This window comes from Ursus maritimus, unplaced genomic scaffold, assembly GCF_017311325.1.
Source record: "Ursus maritimus isolate PB19 unplaced genomic scaffold, ASM1731132v1 scaffold_14, whole genome shotgun sequence".
NCBI classification, from domain to species: domain Eukaryota; kingdom Metazoa; phylum Chordata; class Mammalia; order Carnivora; family Ursidae; genus Ursus; species Ursus maritimus.
In genome coordinates this window covers 33,434,721-33,449,428 of record NW_024423786.1, presented here as the reverse complement: position 1 = coordinate 33,449,428, position 14,708 = coordinate 33,434,721, and the positions used below count along the sequence as shown (strand labels likewise).

Genomic DNA, 14,708 nt, shown 5'->3' with positions numbered 1-14,708 from the left:
CCTACACCTGAGCTGAGGCCCTTTTCTGAGGGCTCCGAGCGAACTCGGGGTGCTACAACTCCGAGGAACCAAGGCCCCCAGTCCCCAAGTCTCAGTGGGTTAGAGGGTCTCAGGCCTGGCAGACGAGGCGTGGCCCCGCAGCCTCGCCCCCGCCGAGCGCACCCGCCAGCACGCCGAGCTTTGATTGGCCCGTTCTCCCAGCTCGCCGGCATCACTGTGTCCAATCGGCGCAGCGCTTGTTGAGCGGCGGCGGCAACAGGCGTACACAGGGGGTTGAGCGTCCTGTGGAGAGAGCGAGAGGTCAGGCCATGAACTTGGGGTAAGCTGGGCCGAGAAGGGTGGTCTTTAGTAAAGACGGGGTAAAGCTGGGTTGGCCTTTGGAGCCCTTCGTGGAACTCCTTCCTAGCTTGCGCCGCCTTCAACGGCTTTGCCGGCTCCCTGAGGCGGAGAGGGGGCAAAGGGCCCGGGACGGCCTTTGCCCGCGCCGCGTTTCCCCATCATAACTCGGAGTAAATCTGCCCGGGACCTCCTTTCCGCGCTCTCATTGACCTCAGGGTGGAGAGGAAGAAGAGGCGTTAAGCGGGGAGGGCAGATGGAGAGATAAAGCTTAGCGGCTTCCCGGGAGAAATCCTGGCCCAGGCCCCCGGTCCTTAACGCCTCTGGCTTTGGCGTCTTTGCAGGCTGTCGGAGCGCCCAGATGAGTTTAACGATGGTACTGCTAGGAATCGGGTCTTGGAATCGATGCCCTGCCAATGGTTGGCCCCTAATAGACCCTCATTAAGTAGTGGTTGAATAAAAAGGACTGTTACAGGGTTTTCATTACTGGGAAGTTTAATATTTTAGGAAGATGAAAAGTCACCCAATTCAGACTACTGCACATCATTTAGCAAATGAATTTTGTGTGCTAGAATGCGGAGAGAGAAAAATAAGTCTGCCCCTGAAGGAGTTTACAGTGCAATGATGCTGAACAGACATGCTTTTCGGATTCAGTTTTTTGTTTGTTCGGTTTCACCGACGTAAACACGAACTGTTCTAACCCTGCCACAGGGAAACCTTTAAAACCCATTTTTTTCCAGTGTTTTATCTTCATAAATTAAGTTGGGGTATTTTGATGTCCTCTACTGAGCAACACTGCAAATTTCGTTGTTACCAATCAGACTTTTCCCAACCTTTCTCTTCCTTGTCTGGCCCGCTAGATTTAATTTTGTCTCTTGGACATCACTTTTGTCTCTGTTGATGTTTAATGACACCCCCCTCCCCGCCTTAGGAAACAGTGAATTAAATGTGGACTATTTTTGTTTTCAGTGGAGTTTTTATTAGGATCTTATGTTCAAGTTTCCTTGACAGTGTCTGCTGTTACACTGTGCTCTTGCATTGGACATGCACAAATAAATTAGAACAGCCAGAGTTTATTACAGATTTATTGTTGTGATAGTAAACTATCACTATGCTCAAAAAGTTAATCCTGGTGGCAGTGTTAACAGCTCACTTTCAGCTTAATGCTGTAGCATGCCGTAGAGTGTGTTAGTCATGACATCATTATGAAACTAATAGATAATGTGCTCCTTTAACTTAGGTGGGGAGTTTTTTAAAAGCGTTCTTTTCAGTCTAGAGTTATGAGAGTTAAATAATGCTATGATGATTGAATTTATTGCTTACCAGTAAGAAAATGAAGTTTCATGTTAAAGATAACAAATTCTTTGCATCATTGGAAAGTTTCAGGAGTTTTTCCCTAAGCGTTTTATCTCAGATTGGAAAACTTTTTTTATTAAAAGTGGCTTACTATTTACAAGATTCCTGTATAGATTCAAAAGAACATATTTACTTTCAAGATTCAAATGAGCCTTTCATTTCTATTTAAAATGTTGCTGCTTCTTAAAAATGACAACTTTCTTTTGTTTTGCAGAGATGGTTTAAAGCTTGAAACTGAATTGTTGGATGGAAAAACCAAGTTAATATTGTGTCCATATGGTATGCTGTGTTACCAGAAATCTAAAATGTTAACTTTTAAATTTCCTACATAAAGTTTACACGACTTTAATATACTTTTTGCTTGTAATAGAGTAATTTTAAAATGATACTTTGCAAAAAGCTGTTTTTGGCCAACTTTCTCAGATTTATTTTTAGCTAAGTAAAGTCAGATTACATCACTGCTTACCACTGTCAGTATTTATTCATAAAATTTAATTCTTCAGTAAATTTCATATTAATATTCATAATTGCATAATGAATAATTTAGGTGAAATCTGTGTAATTATGTTCTGTGCATGTAAAGTGTGTTGTTCAAGAAAATTAAATTTGTAGTAAGTCCACAGTTGCTAAAGTCATTTTTAGTATTAGTTTTAAAACTCCGGATACTTTGGTAGTCTTCTTTTTCACATTATTTTCTTTTTCTCTGATCTGCTTATAGTTTTACCTTGGAAAATAAAGAGAAATGATATAGAAATACTTGAAGTACACTGTAAAAGTTAGAACACTCAAACAGGACCTAAAGTTAATGCTTTGGGGGTTAACATTTCTTCTAAATATCTTCTTAAAACAATGCTAATTAAAATTTTCTTTTGTGACTGCCTTAGTATATTTTTGTTTGATAGTTCAGTAATTATTGTTTTCTTTTGTAGAATGTAAATCAAAAAATTCTGTGAAGGTAAGCCAAATGATCTGACCTGTTTTTGAATGTAAAATGTGGTTTTCTTTACAGTGGTTTGAAAATAATTCCTATCAATATATTATAAGGGCTAGGGGATAATGAGAAGTTATTGTTCTCTTGCTTTCAGACAGGTTCTTTCACAGAAATGGGATCATAATTTTTCAGTTTAAAAAGTCATATAGAACTCTTTCTCTAGATCAGTGCTGTCCAATAAATCTTTTTGTGATGATGGAAATGTTCTAAGATCAGTGTTTTCCAAGATGGTAGCCAGTCCCAAGTCTTGTGTGGTTATTGAGCACTTAAAATGTGGCTAGTGTGACTAAGGAAGTGAATTTTTAGTTTTATTTAATTTTTAATGTGAATTTAGTAGCTACTATGCCAGACAGTGCGGTTCCTGTGATCTCTAAAAATATATATTCACACTTTAAAATGAAAATATTTTTCTTTTCGTACTCAAATTTCGCTTTCCCACACCAAAACGGTGTATTTGATTGACAAATTCGTACATGCATTTTGCTTTCTCTTTTAAGAGATCATACTTGAGCTTAATGATAATTTTCCTTTTAAATTATTTTTATCAGGAACCCAAAATGCCTTTACCACTTTAACAACTTTTTGATATCCTACTTTTCTTGTTCCCTATTTCTTTTTCCATTTTTAGATTCATATCAGCAGAAGTTTCAACTCTCCCACAATTTACTGTAGCCCTCTTTTTTCTTTTATCTTTGTAACATCTTAAAGTCTTTCTTTGTGTTTCTTGAATAGAACTCAATTTGAATGATGTGGCACTTTTCACCTGTGAGCTCTTGATGGCTTTGCTATTTTTTCCAGGTTTAATTAAGGGGAAGTTGATTGAGTATCCAGCATAAACGAGTGATTATAATCAGAGTAAATCCACATGCTAGTTATAAAAGTTATTTCTTCCTAAATATGGTATATAGCTATATATGTTGTGTGCTTTTTTTTAGTCAGAATGCAAGTTGTATATTTTTTCCTGGTCCTGGACTATTTAAAAAAAATTTTTTTTAAAGATTTTTAAAGTAATTTTACAGGGCGGCAGAGGGAAAGGGGACTATTAGCAGTTTCTGCACTGAGTGCGGAGCCCCACATGAGGCCCTGGGCTCCATCTCACAACCCTGAGATCATGACCTTATCCTAAACCAAGAGTCGTATGCTTAACTGGCTGTGCCACCAAGGCACCCCAGGTCCTGCTCTGTTAAGATACTGCAACTAATTATTTTATTTGAGTCACATTAACAAATACTGCACTCCTTTTTGAGATCTTAGATAAAAATTGCTTGTCATAGTTGATTTCCGTCTTCCCCTGGCCTCTTTTCTCTTTCGCTTTTTTCCCCTTTCATTGGTCTTTAATGGATTTGCTTTAGTACCACATTTGTGAAGACATTTCATTGTCTTTTTAACCAACTTAGAACATATGGTGGTCTCCTTTCATGCTTATAACAAAATTAACTAGTTTTGGACTTTTGATAGAATTATTACAAGATTCTACTAGCAATATTTCCACTAGAAATATCTTATTCTAGGATTCTTTTTTCCAGAATAATGTGTCTCAGCCGATGTTGATCTTGTTATTTACTGTCTTAGAGCAAATTGTTTGGTTTTATTCCTTTTGCTTTGGGGACTTCAGAGTACTGATGATGATAACTATGTGAGGTGATGGATATGTTAATTCGCCTGATTGTGGTGACTGTTTCACAGTGTGTGCATATATCAAATCAAATTGTACACTTTAATATGTACAATTTTTAATTGTCAATTATACCTTAATAAAGCTGGAAAAAATACTGATGACACCTAAGTCTCTCCTCTATATTGATTTTATTTTAAGGAGTTTCTCTTCCCATATTTATAGGGGTTGCTGAGATCTTCCTTGTCGTTTCTTTACTCTATAGAAGACAAAAAATACACAACAGTAGTACTTGTCTTTTTTGCTTAAATCTGTTTTTTAATCTCCCAAATCTCAGTTCTGCAGCTATATGTTGGATTCTCTTTTCCATAAGTTATTGGTGAATTCTCTTCTCATAGTACTTTCTTTTTCTACTGGGAGACGTTCCTGAGTGACCACAGCACCTACTTAGAGTTCTGGTTTTCCCCTTCCTCACAGGTTGAATTACTATCATCGTCACAGTGTGCTCTTTAAACCCAACTGAACTCTCATCGTCATCAAATTTAACGCATGTGTGGTCAGAGTACTTTCTTAATTTTTTCAAAATCCCTTCTGCATTTTTAAAAACCTGTGGTAAGGAATATGAAGTAAAGATTGTTACCATCTTAATTTCTAAAGGTTATTGGAGGAGAAATGAAAGAAATATTAATGATTCAGTGTCATGAGTAATTTACAAATTCCAAAGTCTTATGCTTAAAATTGTCTCATAAATTAGTTGAAATATAAAAAATTTTTTTCCACAGGTATTTCTACATGTGAGAATCAAAGTAGTGACACACTAAAGGGTGTATACAATATTAGTATTAACTAGCATATAATAATTTAAAATGTTACTTTTCTCTGATTCTTTCTGGGGCCTTGGGATCCTGGCCCCATATAAATGGTAAACTCAGCTGATATTAAACCAATGCATTGACTTTGTTTGTATTATGAAAAAAATATTGGTAGAATTAAAACTAGTTAAAAGAGCAACTTGTTACATAAAAATGTTTTATGACATGAAGACTCTTCTTTGATCTATTAAAATTCGTCTGATCTAGTAAACACTTGGGGAATTATTTGGGCTAGATTTCTTTTTCTTATTAAGTAACCTGAACGTAATTGAATATTTATTTGGTTGTTCATGATTTTTTGCTGGTTCCATTTGTTGTTTTTTTCCTGCTGTTTAGCTACAAAAAATAATCAGGGGCCACCTGGGTGGCTCAGTCAATTAAACATCCCACTCTCGATTTTGGCTCAGGTCATGATCTCAGCGTTGTGAGATCAAGCCCTGCTTTGAGCTCTGAACTGGTTGTGGAGCCTGCTTGGGATTCTCCCTCTCCCTCTGCCCCCCCCCCCAAAGTAATCAGAGTTGAGCTGAATGTATATGGACCTCATGCCAGGTCATTGCCCCCCTCCCCTTTTTATTAAATATTTTCAGAAGATTTTTTTTGGTACATTTTTTTCTTTTGTAAGTGGAATGTAGCCAGATAATTCTACATAAATTAGAGCTCCAACTAGTAGGTTTCTATTTAAAAAGGATTTATTGAAGCTATAAAATTTTAGTGGAGTGCCATTCTTGGCTGTGTTTCTTCTGTGGCTGAGCAGGAAAAAAATGAGTAAAACCTAGGCCTTGTTTTCTGGAGGTAGGGGTATCAGTCAGGCAAATAACTATACAATACAGGGAGATACAATGTATGCCATGGTAGGGTTATAAAAGGCAGAGAACACTGCAAAGAGCAGCTCTTTATGGTTTGAGGAGACCAGGGAAAGCTTCGTAAAAGGAGGTGACATTTTAATTAGAACTTAAAAGATGAGGCAGATATTTATAGGTAAGGGGGTATGGGAGTGTATTCTAAGCTTAGACAATAGTGGGCAAAACACCAAGATAGCATAATTTGCATTTGGGGAATAGTGTGTCTCTTGGGGAAGTGTAGAACATAAAGCTTGGGGGGGGGGTTACAGTCTTAAGGAGTTTAAATGTATACTCAAAGAGTTTGAACTTTACTGATTTGTGTGTAGGGAGCATTAAAGAATTTTTGAAAAGCAGAGTCCATACAGTATAATTTGTGTTGTAGGAAAGGGCTTCGGACGGTTTGGTAAAGACAGATTATAATGGGGAGACCAGTTATGGGCCAGTTACAGTTCAGGGAGAGTTTTAGGAGTTCCTGAACATATGTAGTGGTAAGTGAAATGGAAAAAAGGGGACAGAAATGAGAGACTTTCAAGATATGTTAATGGTATGCACTGCACTTCGCAGTTTGAATGAGCAACTGATTAGAGATAGGAAATGTTCAACTATCAGCGACCCCAAAAAAGGCCAATATGAGTCAAAGAAAGGTGACATCGTAGGAGCTATAGCTAGAGAATGAGGTGGTAGGGCTCAGTTGTAAAAGCTATGCGCAGTCTGCTGCTAATTTGCTTAATCCACATAGTGGTGGTCAAAAACTAGAGTGAATTGTCAATATCTAAAAATTAGAAAATTTAATGTAGAAACTGACATTTTTGGTTCTCTTGAAATATTGGGTAATCTAGCAAGCAGATTCAGGTTCCTGTTTGGCAGCGTAGGCTGGTTCTGAGTGGTAGCTGCTTCCTTTAGATAGAAAAATGCTCTCAGCTCATCCCAGTTCCTCCTAAGCCTAATGTACAGTAGGTATTTGAGGTTGCCACCTCTCACTTAGAGAATTAGTTATATTAAAATAGCCTCAGGGGTGCCTGGGTGGTTGAGTGTCCCACTTTTGGTTTTGGCTCGGCTCGGGTAGTGACCTCAGGGTCATGAGGTCAAGCCCTACATCAGGCTCTGCACTCATTGCGGAGTCTGCTTGAGACTCCCTCTCTCCCTCCCCTTCAGTCCCTCCCTTCCCCCCCTAAAATAAATAAATGTTAAAAAGAATGTTTTTTTAAATAGCCAGAAGTTGGGAGGGTAAAAAGGCATTTTACATTGTGGTATTGGTATTATCAAAAGCCTAAAGCCAGGAACAAATAGGATGTAGATGAGATGAAGAGGCTAATAAACAGATCTTGTGGCTGATAATGCAGGTACATTTTGAAAAGTAGGATGAAATGGAATTGGCTATTGGTCAAAGTGTGGTTATATATTTTGTAAGTTACTGAAAGACCAGGAGAGTTGGGATATAAGCTGGGTGAAAGTCATGTGGTATCTACCTCACTCCTTGACAGCAAGTATCTTATTAATCTTTACCTCTAGCTCTTTTCCATATTGGTGAGCACATAAAAAGCAAGTTAATTTTGATTGAGTGACCATTGAATTAATTTAATTGCGTTTGCCAAAATGTACAGATTATAAAGATATGAGATAGGCAGGCTGTAATCTAGTAGTGTGGTAATGAAAACCTGAATTTAGGCTTATCATCATGTAAATGTTGAGAAAAAGATATTTGGAAGGAAGGAATGACCAGTACTTGCGCAAAAGCTAAAGAAGACCATGAAGGAGAATAAAGTTCAAGATGACTCCATGCTTACTGGTCTGAGAGATGAGAACAACAGTGCTGCAGAAGTGGGATATTTTGGAAGGGGGAACAAATATGGGGGAGAGATATAATTCAGTTTTTAAAATAGTATAGTTGAGGATAATGAAAAACTTGCTTAACACCTACTCTCTTCCACTCACTGTTCTGTACTGGGGTTGTAGATAGTGGTGGACAAAGTATACAAAAATTTCTGCCCTAGGGAGTTTACATTGGAAAGGGGTTGAATGGGCATACATTTAGCAAAATAAATATGGAATGTTACAAGATGAAAATTGCTATAGAGAAAAATAAAGGAGAGAAGGGGAAGAAGAGGCACAGTCACTTCAGGGGCACAGCAGTCTTTGGAAAAGGGAATGCTAGGTAGGTGGGAGTGTGAGTGTAGAACAGGAAAGCTGCGATAACACCCCCTCCCCCCGCCGCCACTGCCCAAAAATGAAACCTACAATTTTAAATAGGGTGGTCAGAGAAGACCTTATTGAGTTACTGATGTTGGAACAAAGATTTGAAGGAGGTGAGTGCATGAACAATATAGAATCTGAAGGAAGAATGTCCCAGTTAGAGGGATTGACTAGTGCTAAGGCCTAAAACTGGAGGTTCTTGTTGAATTCAAGGAGTAGCCAAGAAGCCCATGTGGCTGGAGGCTAAGATAGATAATGAGATCAGAGAGATTAGGTAAGGGGATAAGTGTGAAGAGTGCACAGATCATTAGTCTTTTTTGATCTTGGTATGAACTTCAGTTTTTCCTCCTAAGTAAGATAGGAAACCATTAGAAGCTTTTGAAGAAAGTGACATGATCTGACTTAACCTATTAAGGTACTCACTATGGCGGCTGTGTTGAGAACCTACTGGGAGAGCAAGGGCAGAAGCAAAATCTGAAGGCTTTTCAGTAACTTAGGCAAGAGCTAATGATGTCTTGGGGTAGAGGGTTGGCAAGAGAGTTGTTCAGGAGTGGTCAGATTTAGGATATATTTTGAAGATGGAGCAAAACAAGGTTTGATGACAAGTGTGGCTGGCATATTGAGACAATAATCGATAATTCCAAAATTTTTGTCATGGGTAGCTGAGATGGGAAAAACTGAAGGGAGCAAGTAATTTAGGGGCATGTGGGAGATCAAGAGTTTTGTTTGGGGCTTGTTGTTTTAAATGGCTGTTAACCCAGTAGAAGTGTTTGGAACCTCAAGTTAGGGGAGAGGTCCATCCTGGAGACAAGTTCGGGAGTCATCAACATATGGATAATATTTAGAACAACCAGGGTAATGAAATTAGCAAGTGAACGAGGTGAGTTAGAGCTAAGAGATCCTGGGACTAAGCAACTTTAAGAGGTTTGGGGGAAAGGGAGCCAGTAAAGACTGAGAAGGAACAGCAAAGAACCAGAATTGTGGAATCCTCAGGAAATGAAGTAGAGAAAGTGATTCAAAATGGGAAGAATAATCCCAATAAGTCTGGTAAGATGATCTGTGGATCAGTCACTGAATTTGCAATGTAAAAAGTTATTAATGACGATGAGCATTTTTGGTGGAGTGGTGTGGGTGAAAGCTTGGCTGGAATAGGATTGTGGGAGATGAGAAAGTGGGATCATGTATTCTTTTTTTTTTTAAGATTTTATTTATTTATTTGACAGAGAGACAGCCAGCGAGAGAGGGAACACAAGCAGGGGGAGTGGGAGAGGAAGAAGCAGGCTCATAGCAGAGGAGCCTGATGTGGGGCTCGATCCCGTAACGCCGGGATCACGCCCTGAGCCGAAGGCAGACGCTTAACCGCTGTGCCACCCAGGTGCCCCGATCATGCATTCTTAAAGATGATAAAGATGTGATCTAGCAGGAAAGAAACAGCTGATGATTCAGGAGAAAGCAAAGAATTGCTAGAGAGAGATCCCTGAGAAAGAAAGGATTATGAGAATATCTACAAATAACAGGAGTACAAGCAGTTTGTATGAGTACAATGCTGGTACAGATTAAGTGGTAGAAACTTGGAAGTTTTTTCTGAATGCTTCTTTGTAAGATTTTCAGTGAAATAGTGATCAAGATCTTCAGCTGAGAATAAATATGAAAGAGAAAGTGTTAGTTTTGGGAAAGAGGAGAAAGTTGAAACTTGTTAAAAGAATGAGAGAGTAGGGGCGCCTGGGTGGCGCAGTCTTTAAGCGTCTGCCTTCAGCTCAGGGCGTGATCCCGGCGTTATGGGATCGAGCCCCCCATCAGGCTCCTCCGCTATGAGCCTTGCTTCTTCCTCTCCCACTCCCCCTGCTTGTGTTCCCTCTCTCGCTGGCTGTCATTATCTCTGTCAAATAAATAAAATCTTTAAAAAAAAAAAAAAAAGAATGAGAGAGTAAATGAATTTGTGAAATCGTAACTGCTGAGTAGCATGAAGGGCCCATTTGTTGTTTTGGATTATGTATTTAAGGTGAAACTAGATATTGTGGCTTTGTGTTTTTCTTCCTGGGTGCGGGCACAGAGCAGGTGAAGAGTTAGATTTTACCAGTCTGGGGATTTGCAAAGCATGTATGTCAGAACAGAGAAGTTGAGAATAGAAGACGGTGGTGGTTATGGCTAATCATGGAATTTAATATTGGTAAGGGAGGACAAGAGGAAGGTGGTAGGATAAATAGATTATAGATCCCAGCTGAGTTAAAGAATTATCAGAACTGGGATATGCAAGGAAGTGAGCTGGGGAAAATTGGGTGTTGGGTCATTGTGCCATACTTGAAATTGAGATTATGGAGGGATTGCAGTTAGGAGTAGATACAAGGTTAGTATCTACCATTATGAGAATGAGAACCTGAGGTAGCATGGAGGACAAGAATATAGTTCAAGGAAATGAGAGGCCAGGAAATTGGAAGAATGATCTGTGTGGATATGAAAGCACTAATAATTAAGATAGGAGTTATGTTAGAGGGATGTTGACCTACAAGTTAATTTATTCAAGAAGTAACTAACCTATGTTACTAACTCACAGGTCTGTAGATACCTATAAAGAAAAGAGGTGATCTGAGTGATATAATCATGACATGAGATTCAAAGCTGGAGTTTGGAGAGGTCCTGTAACAACTAGAATAAAAGTTCTATATTCATTATGTAGAGAAAAATAATAATTTCCAGTTATTGATGAAGCTTTCAAGTGAAGATTTGCAAAGGTTAAATGTTAGTGTCTCATGCATATAGTGTCTTAACAGCAGAGTGGAAAAAAGTAGAGGCCTGAAATCACAGATTATGTAAAGATAATTGTTGATTTTTCATGGGCTGTTATAAAGAATACATTTTTGGTGTTTTAACAGATGGGAAATAAGACCAAGATTGCAAAATGTCCTTTAAGAACAAAACAAACTGGATACATTCTGAAATCAACCCAAAATACTTGTATAAGGAGTGGAAAACTTTTGCAAAAGAAGAGAATGGGTTCAGAAACTTCACTGGCAAAAGGTGAAAAAAATAGTATGACTTTTTCACCCACTAAGGATATATGCAAGCAGTATGTAGATAAAGACTGTCTTTATGTCCAGAAAGAGATTTCACCTGCAACCCCCAATATACAGAAGACTAGAAACACGATAAATACATCTGTAGTAGCTAAACAGAAGCTTTGCAAAAAGCACATTACAGCTGAAAATATGAAGAGCAATTTGGTGTGTCTAACACAAGACCAACTACAACAGATTTTGATGTCTGTGAACCAAGGAAATAAATCTATTTCCCTGATTGAAAATGGAAAGGAGGAAACAAGTAAGGTTTTTCTGAAGTTTTAATTAATATTAATGTTACCAGTATGTGTTTTAGAATTTCTCATTCTTTGGATTTTACATAACTGTGCCTCTGAAATTCTGATTTACCATGTAATAATCTTTTAAAATATTCTTTTAGAGAACATTCTCGTGCAAAATTACTTTTATAGCTATAATATGCCGTATTTTAAGATTAATGCTCAGAGTATTACAATTATGGTACCATAGCCTTAAGAAACCCAGTTTCGTGAACTCTAGAGTAAAGATCTTAGTACAAAAAGATGTTGTACTTATTCCAGAATGTAGAAAGCTTTACTTACATTAAAAATAATTATATAAAATGCTCTGAAAAATCACTATAGTATTTCTAGTGAAAATTGAAGGAACCTTACTTTGAGTATTTGACTTGAGTTGCTGAAAAGGATTATTTTCTTGGCCCCTGCATTGTACCTTTCCTGACCCTTAATCCTTGCTGAGGATTGGCAGCACCATCTTTTTAACCAATATAAAATACAGACTTGGAAGAAGTAGAAGAATGTTAACATGTCTTCTGTTTCATTAGTCAGGGCATTGTATTATGTTTTTAAAAGCCTTCTGATTTCTTTAGCTTTGAGCTAAGGAATTAATACAAGTAGAAATGTGATTAAAATTTTGTTAGGCAATAATGAAATAAATAAAAATAACATTAACAGTCACCAGGAAGAGGCCCCAGAACTGATTTGGGGACAGGTAGCTTCTGTACATTCCCAAGATATTCAAGTTGGAGTAACTTGTCTTGGTCTAGATTATTCTTTGTAAAATGAGGGATCTGGGTCTTTACAGCTAGAATTGTAGCCTAGAGAACAAAAAATAAAAACTTATTACGTATAATGAGAGAGAATATCAACAAAGCTGAAGGCAACATTTATCTAATCAAATAATGACCTGCATATTAAATATACTTTCTCCTCATTGGGAAAGTTAGCACATTAAGAAGAATTAGAGTAATTTCTGAGCCAAGCATAGGAGCCTGTATAAAACATTTGGAAATAGATACAACGGAGGCATATAGGCAGTGGTCCATATAAAGTTTTCCATTGATATCCCAGCTAAATGAGAAAAATCAGGGCAAGGTAATGAGTTTTTCATAAACCAGTTTTGCATTTATTCTTTAAGTTGTGATTTGTGTTTTATATTATTTGTAAAAATATTGCTAGCAAGAGTAAATGGAAATTTTGTTGTTGCTTGTTTGTTTTCCTGTTAGACACAAGAGGTTATACAGCAATGGCCATATCTCTGGACCATTTAACCTCTGGGCTCAGTTTCCTTTTTTGACAAAAGGGAATCATAATACCCACCGAAGGACTGCTTCGAGAGGTGATTACTTTGGTAATTTGTAAGGCAGTGTTTTTAAAGTGTGTAGCAGTACGCCAAAATAAGGTATTGTAACACATGCAATTTTAGTGTTCATTTTAAAACATGCATTTTTACCTCATAGGTCAGGGCAGTCTACATTTAAACAGTATTTCCAATCAGCCAGAGGATGAGAACGTTATGGGAGTATTCCAAAAAACTGAGGCTCTTTCGTCTGTCCTGGATGAAAATAAATCTGTTTTAAATAAAAATCAAGAGACATCTAAGCAGTATGAGCAGAAAATTGCCATGTATGTAACTCATATCTGTTACTGTGGTTTTGCTTTTCCTTGACTTTCATGTGAAATATTTACTCTGAAGACGGAGAGCTATTTAAGTTTATTACTTAATATTTATGGAGTAGCTTCTATAGAAGCATATATTAAGATTTCTGTTATTTTTTTGTGTTTTAGAGAGAATGTATGGAAACCAGCTGACATATTCAGTACTCTGGGGGAAAGAGAACGTGACAGAAGTTTGTTGGAAGCAAAGAAAGCCCAGTGGAAGAAAGAACTTGGTACATAATTATTATACCTTTTATTATACTTTTGTTGCCTTAAGGAATATATATTGAGGTTGAAATATATCTTTCAGTATGATACTATAAAAAAAAATCTTTTTTTATAACATTTTTTTATAACATTTGCCATCTAGGCTAGTTTGCTGCAATAAAAAAGCTTTGTGGTTTTATATTCCTTTAGGTTGTGTCTTTTTGCCTGGTAGTCTCTTGGTGTGTACCAGAAGACCAGAGATGAACAATAAGTATTAATGTCATCAGTATCATTCTGGAGCTCAAAGATTCCTAAACTTTTCTCATTTCCTGAGAATCCATTTTCATATTTTTCCATTGTAGAAATCCTATGGATTTAAAGATGGTTTTATTTAAAAATAGAGTTCATTCTTTAAAATAAAACACTTTGATCAAGAATCATTAATATGGTATCAGTAAGTATATTCCCTACAAAAACGAGCTTATTGCTTTTTTTCATCCTGTAGACCGTATAACAGAAAAATATATCATTTTGTTAGGATCTTAGAATATTGATAGTAACTAAGAAACTCTTGTTTCTTCTTGGACTAGACTTATGGTCTAGGTGTCAGAATTTGGAAAATATATGAAGTAACAGTTGTACTTTTTAAGAATAGCTGTACTAAAAGCATAAAGATGGACTTCACCCTCCATTTAACTAGGAAGTCTTTCTGTGAGGCAGCCGTAACACTGCTGAGACAAGCGATAGAAAAGCAGAAGAAATTGGGAATGAATTGATATTGAAAGTCAAGGTAACAGAAGTTTGAAGAAATTAAATGTATGATAGCAGTATCTGAAGGTTTCGCGATTTGATGTGTGTATATCATACTTTCAGTTTTAAATATTTTCTTTCAATACAAATTTTGCTTATCAAACTGTAATACCAAACTTCTGAAGTTGGATGGAACTACTTGGAAATGACTGAAATGTTTTATGCTTTATTATCTAAAAAGTTTACTTTCTTTTATTTGACCCTATTAAAAAAAGCACATCTCTCTTTCTTGAAATCATGCTTTCATTAATATTCTTGAAATTTAAGTTTATACGTCTCTGAATTTTTAAGAACTACTGATGGATTTGGGGCCTAGTTTTTATATCAGTTTGTTAGACCCAAGATTTTGTTTTCTTACTCTTCAGCAGTTATGAATAATAGTGGCTGACATTTATTACGTATTTACTTTGTGCTAGGCACTGTACTGAAATAGGCACTATTCTCATTTTACAGAAGAGTAAAATTTACTGAGTTTTAGGAAGATGAACAGCAG

General features: G+C 37.1%; 1 protein-coding gene across 13 annotated transcripts in view; it reads left to right on the top strand.

Annotated features, from left to right (window-relative positions):
• The first annotated feature begins 229 nt into the window (after positions 1 to 229).
• Positions 230 to 14,708, top strand: part of CCDC66 (coiled-coil domain containing 66) — a 52,662-nt gene continuing 38,183 nt past the window's right edge. For 3 of the 13 annotated variants that reach the window (XM_008703639.2, XM_008703637.2, XM_008703642.2), the window contains exons 1-6: positions 230 to 319; positions 1,907 to 1,971; positions 2,622 to 2,647; positions 11,079 to 11,523; positions 13,000 to 13,165; positions 13,328 to 13,431. In XM_008703639.2, the coding sequence (XP_008701861.1) occupies positions 309 to 319; positions 1,907 to 1,971; positions 2,622 to 2,647; positions 11,079 to 11,523; positions 13,000 to 13,165; positions 13,328 to 13,431 (817 nt within the window). In that variant the 5' untranslated portion in view covers positions 230 to 308. Of the gene's footprint in view, positions 320 to 1,906; positions 1,972 to 2,621; positions 2,648 to 11,078; positions 11,524 to 12,999; positions 13,166 to 13,327; positions 13,432 to 14,708 lie in introns of those variants that run through there. The other 10 variants (XM_008703641.2, XM_040628666.1, XM_040628667.1 and 7 more) reach the window with 10 other exon arrangements.